General features: G+C 45.1%; 1 protein-coding gene across 1 annotated transcript in view; it reads left to right on the forward strand.

Annotated features, from left to right (window-relative positions):
* Window positions 1-666: 666 nt before the first annotated feature.
* The window catches only part of LOC130361409 (cytochrome P450 2U1), a 51,189-nt gene continuing 30,822 nt past the window's right edge, over window positions 667-21,033 (forward strand). Inside the window, exon 1 of the mRNA XM_056564364.1 lies at window positions 667-1,252. Coding sequence (XP_056420339.1) covers window positions 757-1,252 — 496 coding nt within the window. The 5' untranslated portion in view covers window positions 667-756. The remainder of the gene's footprint in view (window positions 1,253-21,033) is intronic.

Below are 21,033 nucleotides of genomic sequence, written 5' to 3' on the forward strand. Positions count from 1 at the left end.
GGATATACATATACAGTACAGTGGTTAGTATATATATATATATATATATATATATATATATATATATATATGATATACATATACAGTACAGTGGTTAGGATATACATATACAGTACAGTGGTTAGGATATACATATATAGGATATACATATACAGTACAGTGGTTAGGATATACATATACAGTACAGTGGTTAGTATATATATATATATATATATATATATATATATAGGATATACATTTACAGTACAGTGGTTAGGATATACATATACAGTACAGTATAGTGGTTAGGATATACAGTACAGTGGTTAGAATATATATATATGATACATATACAGTATAGTGGTTAGCATAGGATATACATATACAGTACAGTGGTTAGGATATACATATATAGGATATACATATACAGTACAGTGGTTAGGATATACATATATAGGATATACATATACAGTACAGTGGTTAGGATATACATATACAGTATAGTGGTTAGCATAGGATATACAGTACAGTGGTTAGAATATATATATATATATATATATATATATATATATATATGATACATATACAGTATAGTGGTTAGCATAGGATATACCAGCGGTCAGCGTGTGATGCAGTTATTACAGTGAGGGGCGTGGTGATCCCCTCCAGCCAATCAGCGGCCGCGCCTCGCTCTTTTCCGTGAGGTCGTGTTGTTTGGTGACAACTTGCGGGAGGTATAAGTGTGGGCGCTGGTGACCGGAGGCAGAGGTGTTTGGGATGATGGGGATCCCCGCATGGAGGGAGCTGGTGGAGGCCTGGCTGCCTGTCACCCGGGACGTGTCCCTGCAGGCGCTTCTCCTGTACACCGGGCTGTTCCTGGGGCTGTACTTACTCATGAGCTCTCTCTGGGCCTATTATCAGATCATCACAAGGAACTCCCCACCCGGGCCGACCCCGTTACCCTTCGTGGGCAACTTCGGCTTCATGATGGTGCCCGGGTGGCTGCTGCAGCTGTTACAGTTCGGCATAGATAGCAATAAACTGAGCAAGTCGCCATCTGGAGCCACCAGGAGGGGGGCCTTCCTGTACCCCCACATCGTCCTCAGTAATATGTCCAAAATCTATGGCAAGATCTATGGTCTATATATAGGCAGCCGCCTGATCGTCATCCTCAATGACTTCGACACCGTGAAAGATGCCATGGTAAACCACTCTGAGGTGTTCTCTGACCGGCCCAGCGTGCCCCTGGTGACCATCATCACCAAGAGGAAAGGTACAGGAGGGTGGGCATGGGGGCATGGTATAACCAAAAGAAGCCATCACATACAGGGGCACTGGGAGGGTGGGCATGGGGGCATTGTATAACCATAAGAAGCCATCACATACAGGGGCACTGGGAGGGTGGGCATGGGGGCATTGTATCACCATTGGAAGCCATCACATACAGGGTCACTGGGAGGTTGGGCATGGGGGCATTGTATAACCATAAGAAGCCATCACAAACGGGCACTGGGAGGGTGGGCATGGGGGCATTGTATAACCATAAGAAGCCATCACATACAGGGGCACTGGGAGGGTGGGCATGGGGGCATGGTATAACCATAAGAAGCCATCACATACAGGGGCACTGGGAGGGGGGGCATGGGGGCATTGTATAACCATAAGAAGCCATCACATACAGGGGCACTGGGAGGGTGGGCATGGGGGCATTGTATAACCATAAGAAGCCATCACATACAGGGGCACTGGGAGGGTGGGTATGGGGGCATTGTATAACCATAAGAAGCCATCACATACAGGGGCACTGGGAGGGGGGGCATGGGGGCATTGTATAACCATAAGAAGCCATCACATACAGGGGCACTGGGAGGGTGGGCATGGGGGCATTGTATAACCTTAAGAAGCCATCACATACAGGGGCACCAGGAGGGTGGGCATGGGGGGGCATTGTATAATCATAAGAAGCCATCACATACAGGGGCACTGGGAGGGTGGGCATGGGGGGGGGGCATTGTATAACCATAAGAAGCCATCACATACAGGGGCACTGGGGGGGGGGCATGGGGGCATTGTATAACCATAAGAAGCCATCACATACAGGGGCACTGGGAGGGTGGGCATGGGGGCATTGTATAACCATAAGAAGCCATCACATACAGGGGCACTGGGAGGGTGGGCATGGGGGCATTGTATAACCATAAGAAGCCATCACATACAGGGGCACTGGGAGGGTGGGCATGGGGGCATTGTATAACCATAAGAAGCCATCACATACAGGGGCACTGGGAGTGTGGGTATGGGGGCATTGTATAACCATAAGAAGCCATCACATACAGGGGCACTGGGAGGGTGGGTATGGGGGCATTGTATAACCATAAGAAGCCATCACATACAGGGGCACTGGGAGGGTGGGCATGGGGGCATTGTATAACCATAAGAAGCCATCACATACAGGGGCACTGGGAGGGTGGGCATGGGGGCATTGTATAACCATAAGAAGCCATCACATACAGGGGCACTGGGAGGGTGGGCATGGGGGCATTGTATAACCATAAGAAGCCATCACATACAGGGGCACTGGGAGGGTGGGTATGGGGGCATTGTATAACCATAAGAAGCCATCACATACAGGGGCACTGGGAGGGTGGGTATGGGGGCATTGTATAACCATAAGAAGCCATCACATACAGGGGCACTGGGAGGGTGGGTATGGGGGCATTGTATAACCATAAGAAGCCATCACATACAGGGGCACTGGGAGGGTGGGTATGGGGGCATTGTATAACCATAAGAAGCCATCACATACAGGGGCACTGGGAGGGTGGGTATGGGGGCATTGTATAACCATAAGAAGCCATCACATACAGGGGCACTGGGAGGGTGGGTATGGGGGCATTGTATAACCATAAGAAGCCATCACATACAGGGGCACTGGGAGGGTGGGCATGGGGGGGGGGCATTGTGTAACTGTAAGAAACCATCACATACAGGGGCACTGGGAGGGTGGGCATGGGGGGGGCATTGTGTAACTGTAAGAAGCCATCACATACAGGGGCACTGGGAGGGTGGGTATGGGGGCATTGTATAACCATAGGAAGCCATCACATACAGGGGCACTGGGAGGGTGGGTATGGGGGGCATGGTATAACCATAAGAAGCCATCACATACAGGGGCACTGGGAGGGTGGGTATGGGGGGCATTGTGTGGACCCTCATATACAGAGGTACTGGAAGGATGAAGGGGGGGGGGGGTGACACTGTATAACTGTAAGAAACCATTATAGCTCTGGGAGGATGGGCACGAGGTCATCGTATAAAGGTATGACGCCATCTTATACAGTGACTTTGGACGTGGTGGTGGAGTACCTGCGGGGTCACTTGTGGTTGGGCAGTTTTCCATGGACAAGTGGTGTTTGGAAATGAATAGATGGAAAGTGTTTCCTGGTGCAGCACTGTATGGAGAGTTTAAAATAGGCATCCAAGATCCTATAGACAGAAACACACCTTCTAAGGGTGCACTTAACTCTTGGTGCAACTTCTATCGTAGAACCGACAACTGCGGTTGCTCCTCCAGGGCACTCCATAATCCTTCTCATGGGAATAGGGGGTTCAGCACACAAAAAGAACATTAATCTGGACTATGTTAGGGGTGCCTGTGAACTTAAAGGGGTACTCCAGTGGAAAACCTTTTTTTTTTAAATCAACTGGTGCCAGAAAGTTAAACCGATTAGTAATAACTTCTATTAAAAAATCTTAGTCCTTCCAGTACTTATCAGCTGCTATATACTACAGAAGAAGTTCTTTTCTTTTTGAATTTCTTTTCTGTCTGACCACAGTGCTCTCTGCTGACACCTTTGTCCATGTCAGGAACTGTCCCGAGCAGGAGAGGTTTGATATGGGGATTTGTTCCTTCTCTGGACAGTTCCTGACATGGACAGAGGTGTCAGTAGAGAGCACTGTGGTTAGACTGAAAGGAAATTCAAAAAGAAATGAACTTCCTGTGAAGCATACAGCATCTGATGAGTACTGGAAGGATTAAGATCTTTAAATCTTTAGATTTAAAAAAAAAAATTTCTACCGGAGTACTCCCCTTTAAAGATGGATTTCAAGTAAGTGGATTGTGACTATGACAATGCTTTAACTCTAAATCCATAAAACAGGCAACATGTTTCCACCCCCCCACTTAGGCTTTCATCGGGCATGGGCCCATGTGTGGGCTGAAACACGTTGCCAGTTTTATGGAATGAGAGCATTATTCAGTGACTGGTGCATTTCTCTGAATTGGGGCTATTTGAAGTCCATCTTGAAGTCCATGAGCACCCAAAGGTTCCCGGTATACCTCCAGATTTACTGACCGGAAGGAGAATTCTTGTCTACGTCTTACCATTTATATTGACACCTTGATCATGGATAGGGTTTAGCCCCATGTAATGCATTATACTCAGAATAAGTGGCATGCCTTTTATTTCAGTGTATGAAAAATAGGTGCTGCTACTGTGTGAACCAGTGTTTCCCAACAAGGGTGCCTCCAGCTGTTGCAGAACTACAACTCCCAGCATGCATGGACAGCCTTTGGCTGTCCAGGCATGCTGGGACTTGTAGTTTTGCAACAGCTGGAGGCACCTTGGTTGGGAAACACTGGTGTAAACAAAAGTGTGTATTTGAAACCAATGGTCACACATTGCATATGTGTATCAAAATACAAGCTGGAAAATTTTATATGACCCAAGCCCTTTATATGATTAAAATTTTATATGACCCAAGCCTTTTATATGATTAAAATTTTATATGACCCAAGCCTTTTATATGATTAAAATTTTATATGACCCAAGGTACTCCGGTGGAATATTTTTTTTTCTTTTTTTAAATCAATTGATGCCAGAAAGTTAAACAGATTTGTAAATTACTTCTATTAAAAAATCTTCATCCTTCCAGTACTTATTAGCAGCTGTATGCTATAGAGGAAATTCTTTTCTTTTTGGATTTCTTTTCTGTCTGACGACAGTGCTCTCTGCTGACACCTCTGTCCATTTTAGAGTATGTTCACACTACGGATAATGAATGGAAACTCCGCTGGCAGAATTCCGTGAGCGGAGATTCCATTCTGGCGGCCGCCGCTGCAATACTTCGGCGGTAGGACCGTGCAGCACTACGCCGTCACCATGGACGGCTATGCAGTGTTCTCGGACTTCCGCGCAAAGAATGAACATGTTCTTTCTTTGCGCTGAACAATTTCAGCTGCGGAATTGTCTGCCGCTGAAATTCCGCAGTGTGAACGGGTCTCGCGGAAACCCATTCACACTGATGTTTATGTTCCCAGCACCTAATTCCGTTTGCGGGAATTACGTAGTGTGAACATACCCTTAGAAACTGTCCAGAGCAGGATAGGTTTGCTATGGGGATTTTCTCCTGCTCTGAACAGTTCCTGACATGGACAGAAGTGTCAGCAGAGAGCACTGTGGTCAGACAGAAAAGAAATCCAAAAAGAAAATAATTTCCTCTGTAGTATACAGCTGCTAATAAGTACTGGAAGGATTAAGATTTTTTTTTTTTTTTTTTTTTATAGAAGTAATTTACAAATCTGTTCAACTTTCTGGCATCAATTGCTTTAAAAAAAAGAAAAAGAAAAAAGAAAAAAAAATTCCACCAGAATACCCCTTTAAAGGGATCGTCCATTTTTATGACAGTACAGAGGTCACCTCTAAGTATGACATTTTGGAATTGGTAGAGGGCGAGTGTTTTTATTATCATCTTTGTAGTATTGTTACTCTTCATTACTTGGATCAGGGGAAAGTGGTACTCTCGTTTAAATAGACCTTTGACATGTCATAAGTTTTGATCAGTCAGGGTCTGAATGTTCAGAGCCCCACTGATCCCTAGAATGAACCAGGAGAAGCGAGCAGCCAGGCATTTCTATCCTTGGCCTGCTGCTTTCTATCTCACTGCAGGAGACAGGCGCTATAGACCTACTATAGAATCATTCTCCTGCAGTGATCCAAGAGGTACAGTAAAGCCAGGGAGAGAAGCACTCCGCAGAGCACTCTCTCAGGTTATCCTAGCGATCGGTGGGGGTCTGAACACCCAGACCCCAACAGATCAAAACTTTTAATGTGTCTCCTATTTTATGTCAAGTTTTGTTAAAGGACAGTAATGCTAGACTTTATTTTATTTTATTTTTTGCCTGTCTTTAATGGCTTCTTCCTTGTGTTGTTTTTTATTTAGATGAGTTACTCTGGCCATCCATGGTTTCTCGCTTCTCCTTTCTGATGATACTTCTGTATTCTTCGTCTGCTCAATTTATTTTATTTACTTAGTAAGCTAATGGACGAATTACTGTATACCTGCTTATGGTGACTTCTCACCTTGTTCTGAAAGCACCTTTGGCTTCGGGAGCCTACCCAGAATGGGCCCTAGGCTTTCATGCCAAAAGTGTTGTAGAGTTGTAAACAAGGATCTGTTCCTGTGGGATAGTAAAGTTAGGGTCTAGGGAGGAGATTTATTAAAACCTGTCCAGAGGAAAAGTTGCTGAGTTGCCCATAGCAACCAATCAGATCGCTGCTTTCATTTTTGAAAAGGCCTCTGCCTGAAAGAAGTGATCTGATTGGTTGCTATGGGCAACTCAAAATTTTTTCCTCTGTACAGGTTTTGATAAATCTCCCCCTAGGTCTCCAAACTGTGAACCGCCACCTGTTGCAAAGCTACAGCTCCTAGCATGCCTGGATAGCCAATGGCTGTCTGGGCATGCTGGAAGTTGCAGTTTTGCAACAGGTTGGGGGTCTACCATTTGGAGACCACTGCGTTAGGGTATATTCACACCCAACAGATACAAACCTTTCTACAGCTGTGTCATCTATCTGAATGGGGCTTGCAGAAATCCATGTATTTGCCATTCAAAACAACCCTGTACAAAAGTGGAACTGATATTCGGGCTTAGTTTCCAAACCCTCGCCAGACTTGGACAGGTTTCCTCTTTGTATGTTGAGACTGTATTGTTGCCCCCGTTGTGACAGTTTTCAAAAGTTAATTTCAGTTTTTACTTTGCAGAGGTAACAAATTTATCAAGTGCGAATATAGCACAAAAAGTCGCAAGCCCATCATAAACATCACTGATCTACATCAGCCCACACCAGGCTATCAAAACTGCTTTAGGAGTGCATGTTTAACCCCTTAAAGGGGTACTCCACCCCTAGACATCTTTTCCCCTATCCAATGGATAGGGCATAAGATGTCTGACCCCCGCAATCTCTCCTGCAGCACCCACTTGTCATCAGCTGCACGGAGCTCTGTGTCTGATGACTCACGATACAGGGTCCGGAGTATCGTGCCGCCATGCCCCCTCCCATAGACTTACATTGAGGGGATGGGGCGTGACTTCTCAAGGGGGCAGGGTCGTGATGTCACGATACTCCGGCCTCTGTATCGTGAGTCATCAGACACAGAGCAAACTTATCTCCGTGCAGCTAAGTGGGTGCTGCAGGAGAGATTGCGGGGGTCAGATATATTGCAATCAGACGTCTTATCCCCTATCCTTAAGATAAGAGGATAAGATGTCTATGGGCAGAGTACACTTCAAAGGGGTAGTCCAGTGCTGAAAAACGTATCCCCTATCCTAAGGATAGGGGCTAAGTTTCAGATCGCGGGGGGTCCAACCGCTGGGGCCCCCCACAATCTCCTGTACGGGGCCACAGCTCGCTGGACAGATAGCAGGTGTTGACCACGGCACAAAGCGACAGCTGACATGCCCCCTCAATACAGGGCATGGAAGAGCTGGAGATTCCCGAAGGCAGCGCTTCTGCTCTGCCATGGAGTTGTATTGAGGAGGCGTGTCAGCTGCCGCTTTGTGCGGTGGTCAACACGCCCCCTTACCGCTGTCTGGCGGGACCCCGTACAGGAGATCACGGAGGGGGGCCAGTGATCGGACCCCCCGCGATCTGAAACTTTTCCCCTATCCTTAGGATAGGGGATATGTTTTTTTCAACACTGGACTACTCCTTTAAGGACAAAGCCCATTTTGTGACTTTTGGGGGCTTCCGTTTCTACGCAGTGCACTTTTCAGTAAAAATGATACAGTATTCTTATTCTGTAGATCCATACGGTTACAGGGATACCCCATATATGTAGGTTTCATTTTATTTTACTACTTTAAAAAAAAATTATAACTACATGCACCAAAATTAGTATGTTTAAAATTGTCATATTCTGGCCCCTATAACATTTTATTTTGCCTCATACAGGGCTATATGAGGGCTCATTTTTTGCACTGTGATATGTAGTTTTTATCTGTACTAGGGATCGACCGATATCGTTTTTTTAGGGGCGATACCGATAATCGGTGGAGGTTAGGGCCGATAGCCGATAACTTATACCGATATTCCGGTATAAGTTATCGGCTATTTAACCCCCCGCGACACCGCTGCAGATCATTGATTTAAAGTGGGCGCTTTAAATCAATGCACTGCAGTGGCTTTTGCGGTGCCATAGGCCGCCGCCGCCACCACCCGCTTCTCTCCCCCTACTTGTCAGGGTGGTCCGGGCCATCCATCGTTTCTGTAGTGTCCGTGGGCGTTCCAGGTGAAGAGTGAACCGGTCCGGGCTGTCCTTCTTCTCCGGCGGTCATCTTCTCCACTCCGGGCAGGCTCCGGCCTAGTACGCTGCAGAGACGCCACTGCGCAGTGACGCCCGTGTGCAGCGACGCACCTGACGTCACGGCGTAGCGGCGTCTATGCAGCGTACTAGGCCAGAGCCTGCCCGGAGTGGAGAAGATGACCGCTGGAGAAAAAGGACAGCCCGGACCGGTTCACCCTTCACCCGGAATGCCCCCGGACACTACAGGAACGATGGATGGCCCGGACCACCCACATTACGGGTAAGTTTATTTTTTTTTTTAATTGACTCGGAGGGTGTGGGAGGGTCCCGACCGGTATAGCGGTATGGGCAAAAATCCATACTGGTATACCGCCCAGCATCACGGTGGGGGGTGCGACGCGGTGCGGTGGGTCGGGGGGGGGGGGGCGGTCGCGGTGCGGCGGGTCGGGGGGGGTTCGCGGTGCGGTGGGGGCATTATCGGCTTATCGGCAAGGTAATTACCGATACCGATAATGCCCAAAATCGTGATTATCGGCAGATAATATCGGCCATACCGATAATCGGTCGATCCCTAATCTGTACCATTATTATTTTGATTGCTTTTTATTCATCGTGCAGTTTAACTAACCCTATATTTTAATAGTTCAGACATTTCCGCATGCTGCGGTATCTCCTATAATTTTTATTTTTTTATTACATTATTTTATTAAAAAAATGGGAAAATTATTATTATTAATTTTTTTGTCCCCATAGGGGGCTATACCATGCAATCTTTTGATAGCATTGATCAGTGTTATGGATTCTTCTACTCCAGCCTGCTAAAGCTTCCTGGAGCAGCAGAGGACCAATCGGATGGCTACTTCGCTGAGCTGCTGGGATCGTTTCACTTTCATTTTAGATGCTGCAATCTACTTTAAAGGGTTAATGCCAGGCATCGGCCCGATTGGCGATGCCCTTCATTAACCCTGGGTCCTTGCCCACCGGGACCCACCGGCTTTGAAGTATGCTCAGCTCATGAGCACGCTTCAAACACCGGTAACGGGACCAGGGTGTACAGGTATGCCCTCGTTCCTTAACATCACTCATTTTACCATAAAATGTATGGTGCAACCAAAAAAATACTATTTGTGTGGGGAAATTGAAAAGAAAACCGCAATTTTGCAAATTTGAATGTTTTGTTTTAACGCTGTACAATTTACGGTAAAAATGACGTGTTCTTTATTCTGTGGGTCAATACAATTAAAATGATACCATGATTACATACTTTTCTATTATTGTACCACTTATTGTAAAATCTCAAACTTTTTAACCAAATTAGTACGTTTAAAATCCCTTTATTTTGCTGATCTATAACCTTTTCATTTTTCCGTATAAGCAATGGTATGAGGGCTCATTTTTTGCGCTGTGATCTGTACTTTTTATTGATACCACATTTGCATATATATAACTTTTAATACATTTTGTTACAAAAAAGCAGCAATTTTGGACTTTTTTTTTTTATGTTCATGTCGTTTACCATACGGGATCATTAACATTATATTTTAATAGTTTGTATATTTATGCTCACGGGGATACACATATGTTTATAAAAAATGTTTGTTTTTACACTTTTTGGGGGTAAAATGGGGGAAAAAGGGACAAATAAAATTTTTATTGGGGGAGTGGATTTTTCAAATTTTTTTAAACTTTTTTTATACTTTTTTATACTTTTTTTTTCACTTAAATGTTTACACTTTAATAGTGCTATTTATAGCAATTACTTGATTGCTAATACTGTTCAGTGCTATGCATAGGACATAGCACTGATCAGTGTTATCGGCGATCTTCTGCTCTGGTCTGCTCGATTTCAGACCAGAGCAGAAGACCCTGGAGACAGCCGAAGTCGGGTGAAGGGACTTCCGGCTGCCATGCTAGATGATCGGATCCCCCATCATCCATTTTAGTGACCGCACTGCTGCAGATGTGTTACGCCAAGCGCTCCGGGTCCCCGCTCCTCCCCGGAGCGCTCACGGCGTCTCTCTCCCTGCAGCGCCCCGGTCAGTCCCGCTGACCGGGAGTGCTGCACTGACTTGGCCGTCGGGGATGCGATTCGCACAGCGGGACGTGCCCGCTCGCGAATCGCATCCCAAGTCACTTACCCGTCCCGGTCCCCTGCTGTCATGTGCTGGCGCGCGCGGCTCCGCTCTCTAGGGCGCGCGCGCGCCAGCTCTCTGAGACTTAAAGGGCCAGTGCACCAATGATTGGTGCCTGGCCCAATTAGCTTAATTGGCTTCCACCTGCTCCCTGGCTATATCTGCTCACTGCCCCTGCACTCCCTTGCCGGATCTTGTTGCCTTGTGCCAGTGAAAGCGTTTAGTGTTGTCCAAAGCCTGTGTTACCTGAACTTCTGCTATCCATCTTGACTACGAACCTTGCCGCCTGCCCCGACCTTCTGCTACGTCTGACCTTGCCTCTGCCTAGTCCTTCTGTCCCACGCCTTCTCAGCAGTCAGCGAGGTTGAGCCGTTGCTAGTGGATACGACCTGGTTGCTACTGCCGCAGCAAGACCATCCCGCTTTGCGGCGGGCTCTGGTGAACACCAGTAGCCTCTTAGAACCGGTCCACCAGCACGGTCCACGCCAATCCCTCGCTGACACAGAGGATCCACTACCTGTAAGCCGAATCGTGACAAGATGTCGTTGATGTGTGCTGTTACTGGCAGGTCCCTGGCTGCTGATAGCAGCCGGGACCTGCCACGCATGACCCTAGCATCGGTCCGATGCTCGTGGTCATATACAGGATGTAAATGTACGTCCTGGTGTGTTAAGTACCACTGCACCATGACGTACATTTACATCCTGTGTCGTTAAGAGCTTAAAGGGGTACTCCGATGGAAAACACATTTTTTTAAATCAACTGGTGCCAGAAAGTTAAACAGATTTGTAAATTACTTCTATTTAAAAATCTTAATCCTTCCAGTACCTATCAGTTGCTGTATGTTTCACAGGAAGTTGTATTTTTTTTCTGGAATTCTTTTCTGTCTGACTGCAGTGCTCTCTGTTGACACCTCTGTCGATGTCAGGAACTGTCCAGAGTGCAAGCAAAACCCCATAGCAAACCTCTCCTGCTCTGGACAGTTCCTGACATGAACAGAGGTGTCAGCAGAGAGCACTGTGGTCAGACCGAAAGGAACTCCTGAAAGAAATACAACTTCCTCTGTAGTGTACAACAGCTGATAAGTACTGGAAGGATTAAGATTTTTAAATAGAAGTAATTTACAAATCTATTTAACTTTGTGGCACCTGCTGTTTAAAAAAAACATGTTTTCCGCTGGAGTACCCTTTAAGCACCTAAGACCAAGGGCATACCAGTACACCCTTGGTCCTTAAGGTGTTAAAAGGTCGCTAATTTGGTACAAAGGGTTTAAAAGCCACACAAAAAGTCAGAGTAGAAGCCTTACAAAGGGATGTACTAAAGTAAAAATGTGTGCCAGCACCATATTTATCACACTCCCTGCACTATTTAATAAAGGTGTAAAAAATAAATAAATAAAAGTTCACCCCCATTGACATGTGTGGATGACAACAGCAATAGGAATGGCCCACACAAACAATCCAGCGAACATTAGTGAGGCCTGGCCTGCAACCCATCCACGGGAATAATTATTGGGCCTTCTCACCCTGTGTAGAAAGGGCCCTAACACCTTAGGTTCATGCACTATTTCTTCCGTTACTATCTTCCATAACAAACTAACGTCCGTTATCAATAACGGACTATAACGGATTCATACGGATATTAGAAAATCCCATAGATTGTAATGGGATTTTCTAACGGACGTATAGGATTTTGTTACTGCCGTTTTCAGCTGATTTTCACACAGATGTTCCTACGGATGTTTAAAAACGGAGGATTTTGTAGTGTGAAAGAAGCCTTATCATGGATATAATGCAGGATTTGTTGTTCGTTTTTAAGTGTTTGTCTGTTTTGTTGCGCCAATAAAGATATTGTGTTATTATTCTACATCTTGCTGTGAGGTGGAGTCTGAGTACATTTTCTTTTCCTTTTGTATGTTGCCATTGCTCGGGTGGTACCCATCCCCTTTTTCTCTTGCACATTTGAATATACCCTCATCATGTGATACTGCCGCTGCTCTCCTCCCTCTCCGCTGTTTATTGCATTAGGCCATTTAATGATTGTGGCGTTTCTTTAAAGTGTACTGCAAGCCTGAAGTGCACAATGGGAACTAGAGACTAGATGCTACTTTTTATCATATTAACCCTTTCTTTTTATCCTACGTTCCTCATGTATCCGGGCGGGAATGGGCTTCTGTACGGAAATACCCCAGATGTGGGCGTAAAATGATCTGCGGGCGCATAACAAGGCTCAGGAGTGAGAGCGCATTATGTACATTTGAAGCCTAAATTGGTGATTTGCACAGGGGTGGCTGATTTTACAGCGGTTCTGACATAAATGCAAAAAAATAAATACCGATATATGACCCCCATTTTGGAAACTACACCCCTCACGGAATGTAACAAGGGGTATAGTGAGCCTTAACACCCCACAGGTGTTTGACAAATTTTCATTAAAGTTGGATGGGAAAATAAGAAATATTATTTTTTTTCACTAAAATGCTGGTGTTACCCTAAATTTTTCATTTTCACAAGGGAAAATTGGAAAATAGCCCCCCAAAATTTGTAACCCCATTTCTTCTGAGTAAGAAAATACCCCAAATGTGGATATAAAGTGCTCGGCGGGCAAACTACAATGCTCAGAAGAGAGGGAGCGCCATTGGGATTTTGAAGAGAAAATGTGTCCGGCATTGAAGGCCACGTGTGTTTACAAAGCCCCCATAGTGCCAGAACAATGGACCCCCCAACATGTGACCCCATTTTGGAAACTACACCCCTCATGTAATAAGGGGTACAGTGAGCATTTACACCCCACAGGTGTCTGACAAATTTAATTTTTCATTTGCTCAGCCCACTGTTCCAAAGATCTGTCAAATGCCAGTGGGGTGTAAATACTCACTGCACCCCTTATTAAATTCTGTGAGGGGTGTAGTTTCCAAAATGGGGTCACATGTGGGGGGTCCACTGTTCTGGCACCACGGGGGGATTTGTAAACGCACATGGCCCCTGACTACCATTCCAAACAAATTCACTCTTCAAAAGCTCAATGGCGCTCCTCCTCTTCTGAGCATTGTAGTTCGACCGCAGGGCACTTGACGTCCGCACATTGGGCATTTCCATACTCAGAAGAAATGGGGTTACAAATTTTGGGGGGGATTTTCTGCTATTAACCCTTGCAAAAATGTGAAATTTGGGGGGAAACACACACTTTAGTGACATTTTTTTTTTTTACATATGCAAAAGTCGTGAAACCCCTGTGGGGTATTAATGCTCACTTTATTCCTTGTTACATTCCTCAAGGGGTCTAGTTTCCAAAATGGTATGCCATGTGTTTAAATTTGCTCTCAAAAAGCCAAATATCACTCCTCCTCTTCTGAGCATTGTAGTTCGACCGCAGAGCACTTGACGTCCGCACATTGGGTATTTCCATACTCAGAAGAAATGGGGTTACAAATGTTGGGGGGTATTTTCTGCTATTAACCCTTGCAAAAATGTGAAATTTGGGGGGAAACACACATTTTAGTGACATTTATTTTATTTTTTTTCATATGCAAAAGTCGTGAAACCCCTGTGGGGTATTAAGGCTCACTTTATTCCTTGTTACGTTTCTCAAGGGGTCTAGTTTTCAAAATGGTATGCCATGTGGGGGGTTTCTGCTGTTCTGGAACCATAGGGGCTTCCTAAATGCGACATGCCCCCTGACCAAAATTTGCTCTCAAAAAGCCAAATACACTCCTTCTCTTCTGAGCATTGTAGTTCGCCCGTAGTGCACTTCAGGTCAACTTATGGGGTACTTCCTTACTCAGAAGAGATGGGGTTACAAATTTTGGGGGTATTTTCTGCTATGAACCCTTGCAAAAAAGTGAAATTTGGGGGGAAACACACATTTTAGTGAAAAAAACATATATTTTTTTTACATATGCAAAAGTCGTGAAACCCCTGTGGGGTATTAAGGCTCACTTAATTCCTTGTTATGTTCCTCAAGGGGTCTAGTTTCCAAAATGGTATGCCATGTGTTTTTTTTTTTTTTGCTGTTCTGGCACCATAGGGACTTCCTAAATGCAACATGCCCCCCAAAAACAATTTCAGAAAAACGTACTCTCCAAAATCCCCTTGTCGCTCCTTCGCTTCTGAGCCCTCTACTGCGCCCGACGAACACTTTACATAGACATATGAGGTATGTGCTTACTTGAGAGAAATTGGGCTACAAACACAATTATAAATTTTCTTCTTTTACCCCTTGTAAAAATTCAAAAATTGGGTCTACAAGAACTTGCAAATGTAAAAAATGAAGATTGTGAATTTTCTCCTTCACTTTGCTGCTATTCCTGTGAAACAACTAAAAGGTTAAAACACTTACTGAATGTCATTTTGAATACTTTGGGGGTGCAGTTTTTATAATGGGGTCATTTATGGGGTATTTCTAATATGAAGACCCTTCAAATCCACTTCAAACCTGAACTGGTCCCTGAAAAATAGTGAGTTTGAAAATTTTGTGAAAAATTGGAAAATTGATGCCGAACTTTGAAGCCCTCTGGTGTCTTCCAAAAGTAAAAACACGTCAATTTTATGATGCAAACATAAAGTAGACATATTGTATTTGTGAATCCCCAAAAAATTTTTTGGGGGAATATCCATTTTCCTTACAAGCAGAGAGCTTCAAAGATAGAAAAATGCAAAATTTTAAATTTTTTCATCAAATTTTGGGATGCAAGTTACCACAAAAATTTACCACCATGTTAAAATAGAATATGTCACGAAAAAACAATCTCGGAATCAGAATGATAACTAAAAGCATTCCAGAGTTATTAATGTTTAAAGTGACAGTGGTCAGATGTTCAAAAACCGCTCTGGTCCTAAGGTGTAAAATGGCCTGGTCCTTATGGGGTTAAGTACGGTACTCTTTGTAATAATGCACTCTAAGGGTCTATTCACACGTACAGTATTCTGAGCAGATTTGATGCACAGGATTTTCTGCTGCAGATTTCAATGTAAACTGAACAGCTTGAAATCCTGCGCATCAAATCTGCACAGAATACTGTATGTGTGAATAGACCCTAAGGAGGAAAAAAAAAGGTTTTATTTTCATGACGTTTAATTTTTTTATTTCTGGAAAACATTTTCTGCACTCTGTCCAATCAATAAAGAAGCACTCTGCAAATTTTTATTTTCTTGCCTGGCAGCAACATCCCATGGTAAAGTGTAACTCCAGAGCGGCTCTTCTGACAGTCCTTTATATATTGATGCAGGGAGAAATATCTCATGTTGGGTAGTACAGTTGCTGCCGCAACTGTACAATGTTGTGTGCACAAGCCCGACTCTGATGACTGGGGCTCGTGCACAAAACTTGCTGGGTGTTGTTCAGTTGCCAAGGCAACTGTGCCAACCAGCATGGGCTACGTCTCCCTGCACCAATCTGCAGAACAGGTGAGCAACTTTGGACTTTCACTTTAAAGGAGTACTCCTGTGGAAAACAATTCTTTTCAAATCAACTGGTGCTAAAAAGTTAAACAGATTTGTAAATTACTAATATTAAAAAATCTTAACCCTTCCAGTACTTCATCAGCTGCATTCAGCTGCTGTATGCTCCAGAGGAAGTTGCAAATTTATTTTCAGTCTGATCACAGGGCTCTCTGCTAACACCTCTGTCCATGTCAGGAACTGTCCAGAGCAGGAGAGGTTTTCTATGGGGATTTGCTCCTAGTCTGGACAGTTCCTGACATGGACAGAGGTGTCAGTAGAGAGCACTGTGGTCAGACTGTAAAAGAACAACTCAACCTCCTCTGCAGCATACAGCAGATGATAAGTACAGGAAGTATTAGGATTTTTAATAGAAGTCATTTACAAATCTGCTTACATTTTTAGCACCAGTTAATTAGAAAAAATAAATAGTTTTCCACCAGAGTACCCCTTTAACCTCTTAACGACACAGGATGTAAATGTACGTCCTGGAGCGATGATACTTAACACACCAGGACGTACATTTACGTAATTGGAAACTGACAGATGCATCACCCACACTAACCTGCTTTACATGGTTATAATGCGGGTCATGCATATTCCAATGCTGTTCCCCTATGGATGGCCCATTCCTTAATTATGAGCAAAAATAAAGATATACTAATAACCTTATTGGTGCACTCGGGGCATCTCCCAGCACCTTGGTTCACTGCTCTGCCTGCATTGGCCCTGTGCTACACCTCCCTATATAATAATGTATCAGGCTTTCTTCAGCATGATGCCGATGCGTGCTCCAACAGCGGCAAGACGTACAGCCCCATACAAAGAAAGCCCCTGTACTGAAGCGGCGCCGCTTCTGACTTCCAGGCATAATGCGAAAGTGGAGCAGTAGCGGTATTGGGCCTTATGTCATGCTGAATTTAGAGCACATTTGACATGCTGAAGATAGCTGGATTAATAATTATGAAATATTTATGAAATAACCCCAAACATGCTTCCTTGTATAAGCAGATTAGTGTGGGTAGTCCATCTTTTAGATTCCCTTTAACCCCTTAAGGATGCCGGGCATATCCATACACCCCCGTTTTAAAGTTCTTAAGGACTGAGGGTGTATGGATACGCCCCTGGGAATTTCGGTCCCCGCCGCATGCCGGTCGGGGACCGAGCGGGATGCCTGCTGAAATCATTCAGCAGGCATCCCGCACATCGCCCATGTCAGCGATTGCTGCAATTCAGACTGGCGATCTGCGGCGATTCCGGGTCTCCGGTGACCCCGAAAATAAGAGGGAGTTAGGTGGCAGGGGTGCCATCCCTCCTATCCCTGCTGTTGGTCGGTCAGAAGCGAAGACCCCCAAAATTTGTAACGCAATTTTCTCCTGAGTACGGAAATACCCCATATGTGGGCGTAAAATTCTCTGCGGATGCACAACAAGGCTCAGTGAGAGCGCACTATGTACATTTGAGGCCTAAATTGGTGATTTGCACAGGGGTGGCTGATTTTACAGCGGTTCTGACATAAATGCAAAAAAAACAAATACCCAGGTGTTACCCCATTTTGGAAAGTAAACCCCTCACGGAACGTCACAAGGGGTATAGTGAGCCTTAACACCCCACAGGTGTGGGGTGGGCTCAGAAAATCTTCCTGTCCCTACTCACATTGAGCATCTCATAGAGATACATGGGGAAAGTGACTTCCAGTCCACACAGCAGTAGCTGTAAGAATCAGACATATGTGAATAGGCAGTGGGAACAAAATGGCGTAAGTCTGATAATGCTTACTTTAGATCAAGGATTTGAAGATCTGCTTCCTCTACAAGCTGGAGCAATTGCCAAGAGAATTGTATAATGGTGCGTCATCTAAACCATCTCCAAACCCCTCCAAGCTTTCTTTCTGGCACTAATCCTTAAACACGTGACTTGGCTGCCTGCCTCCTCAATCTTCTGCCCTCTCAAATGCCAGGGAGATGGTTGAAAGGAACAAAATGTCACTTAATCTTAGTAGCAAAAGGCTGCGTATTACATATATAGACTTGGTTAAGTAGTAACACTGGAGTCCTCAAATCCTTTCATGTTGACCATATTAGCCGTTCCTACAGCCAGACAGGGAACATTCAGCCTTTTGGGCCGTGTAAACACCACAGCAACCCAGCATTTTACTTAAAGAAATATGAGAGATGACAGCAGACAGAGGCTTACACACCAGCTCCCATAGTAGACATGTGTAGAGGAACCAAGGAGGAAAGCTCACACAGGCTGGAAAGAGAGGGGAGAGCAGATTCAAGGCAGTCTGCTAGAGAGAGTCATGTAAGCTGTGTACATGTGTAGAAAGAAAATACAGCATTACAAGTGAAAAGGAAGCATCTTTTTGTAAAGTACTAAGGAGAAAATGTTTTTGTATGATAATAATTACAAAGCAAACAAACAGTTTGCTAAAGACAATCAGACTAAGGACATGGATTACTGGAACCTTGTCCTTTGGTTCAGAGGGTGTCAAGTGTGTGGTGGCAACAACCAGGTGAGGAGTACAAAGACAAGTCAAGCATGGTGGTAGGAGTGTTATGGTCTGGGCCTGCATGAGTGCTGCTGGTACTAGGGAGCTACAGTTCATTAAGGGAACCATGAGTACCAACATGTACTGTGACATACTGAAGAAGTTGAGGGTAAAGGTGATTGATTGGTCAAGCATATCTCCAGTCCTAAACCCTATTGAGCATCTGCAGGGCATCCTCATACAGAAGGTGGGGGAGTACAAGGTCTCTAACATCCACCAGCTCTATGACGTCGTCATGGAGAAGAAAAAGACTCCAGTGACAACCTGTGAAGCTCCAGTGAACTCAATGCCCAAGAGGCTTAAGGCAGTTGTAGAAAATAATGGTACTTACACAACATATTGACACTTTGGGCCCAATTTGCACATTTCCAATTAGGGGGTATACTCACTTTTGCTGTCAAAGTTTAGACATTAATGGCTGTATGTTGTGTTATTTTGAGGTCACACAACATAAACAATGTTATACAGGCTATGCTCTTACAACATTACATTGTAGCACAGTGTCATTTCTTCAGTGTTGATACTGGTTGACTCTGAGGTAATTTTCCTGTGCGCCAAATTCATCAAATGGCGTGCAAATTTTTGTGAATTTGGTGCTGGAAGGTGTATTCTTAGGTGACTTTTCACATCTACAATAGCACATATACTAGTAAAATGTTGATGAATGCCCCTCATAGTGCATAAAAGTCGCCAACACACCCATAGGGAGAGACTCTTCGCTCAGAGCCTGCAGGACAAGGAGAAGCCACTGGGGACTGCCCCAATAAGGGATTTCTCAACCATTTTAGACTAAATCATAGTGTGTTGGGATGGACTCCCTTTCAGTGTTTCATGCTTTCTGCTGACAGGTTCCTTTTGAATTGAGGCCTGATGGATTGCTGCCAATTCCTTCCTCACTGACTGGTGGCTCTGAATTTTCTCATTTCAAAGGGAACCTGTCAACTGCAGTTCATGTTCTAAAACTGCTGACACTGTTATATAGCTATTAAGACAAGGAGACACATTTGGGGAGATTTATCAAACTGTGTGAGAGAAAAAGTGGAGTGGTTTCCCCACAGCAACCAATCACAGCACAGCTTTCACTTTACCAGAGCTCGCTAGCTGAACTGTGATTGGTTGCTGTGGGGAAATCACTACACTTTTTCTCTCACACAGTTTGATAAATCTCCCCCATTGTACCTTTTCTATATCTGTTTGTGCTTTCATTACCCATAAAAATGCTTTTGTTCTCTGGTGCCAAGAGTCAAAGAGGTGTTCACAAGTCACTGAAGTGCTGAGGACCAGTATGCCATCTCACTCCACCTCCTAGTCCTAAGCCCTTTAGGGGCTTGCAGGGATGTGGAAATTGTATTGCCCGACGCCTGGGACATGCAGTTCCAGGCGCTGGGTAGGGGAATTCTTCAGGCATTTTGCCCTGCTTAGGGCTAGCAGAGCTAAACGCCTGATGAATTCACATATAACGGGGCAATCATTCTCGCCCCGTCACTAAACTGCTGCAGCCTATACTGAGCCGTGCAGGACGTCGGCGTCCCAGCGTAGGCACGTGCAATGACGTCACTCATCGTGCGCACCTCTGTTAGGACCGAGGATGCAGTCCAGCAATAACATAACGGCCGCGCCCGTGAGCCTGCCGGAGGACTCATGGGGACTGAGGACAGGTAAAAGCAGGCTGAGGGGGTTAGGTGAAATAGAATCAATGAATAATATGGCAAAGGAGGGGAGGGTGAAATAGCATGGCACATGGGAGGGTGAAATAGAATGGCACGGGGGGGGTGAAATAGAATGGCATGGGGGGGTGAAATAGAATGGCATGGGGGGGTGAAATAGAATGGCACGGGGGGGGTGAAATAGAATGGCACGGGGGTGAAATAGAATGGCACAGGGGGAGGGTGAAATAGAATGGCACAGGGGGGTGAAATAGAATGGCACAGGGCGGGCTGAAGTAGAATGGCACGGGGGGCTGAAATAGAATGGCACATGGGGGGTGAAATAGAATGGCATGGGGGGCTGAAATAGAATGGCACATGGGGGGTGAAATAGAATGGCACATGGGGGAGGGGAGGGAATAGAATGGCAAGGGAGCAACAGAGAAGGGGGAATATAATGGCACAGGGTGTGATAAAGGGGGGGGGTGAACTGGCACAGGATGGTAGCAGCTTTTTTAATGCTGATGCTGGTACTACATTGTGCATTATTGATTCGCACCGCAATGCATGCAATTGGCAGTATAGCAAGGAGTGTGTCACCAAACTATGTAAGGGTGTCACCATGAATAGTTTGGAAAGCTTTGACTTAGGGAGTATAATTGTCTAAATGGGAGCCCTACCTGATGGGGTGATATCTATCT

This window comes from Hyla sarda, chromosome 1 (genome assembly GCF_029499605.1).
Source record: "Hyla sarda isolate aHylSar1 chromosome 1, aHylSar1.hap1, whole genome shotgun sequence".
Lineage (NCBI taxonomy): Eukaryota > Metazoa > Chordata > Amphibia > Anura > Hylidae > Hyla > Hyla sarda.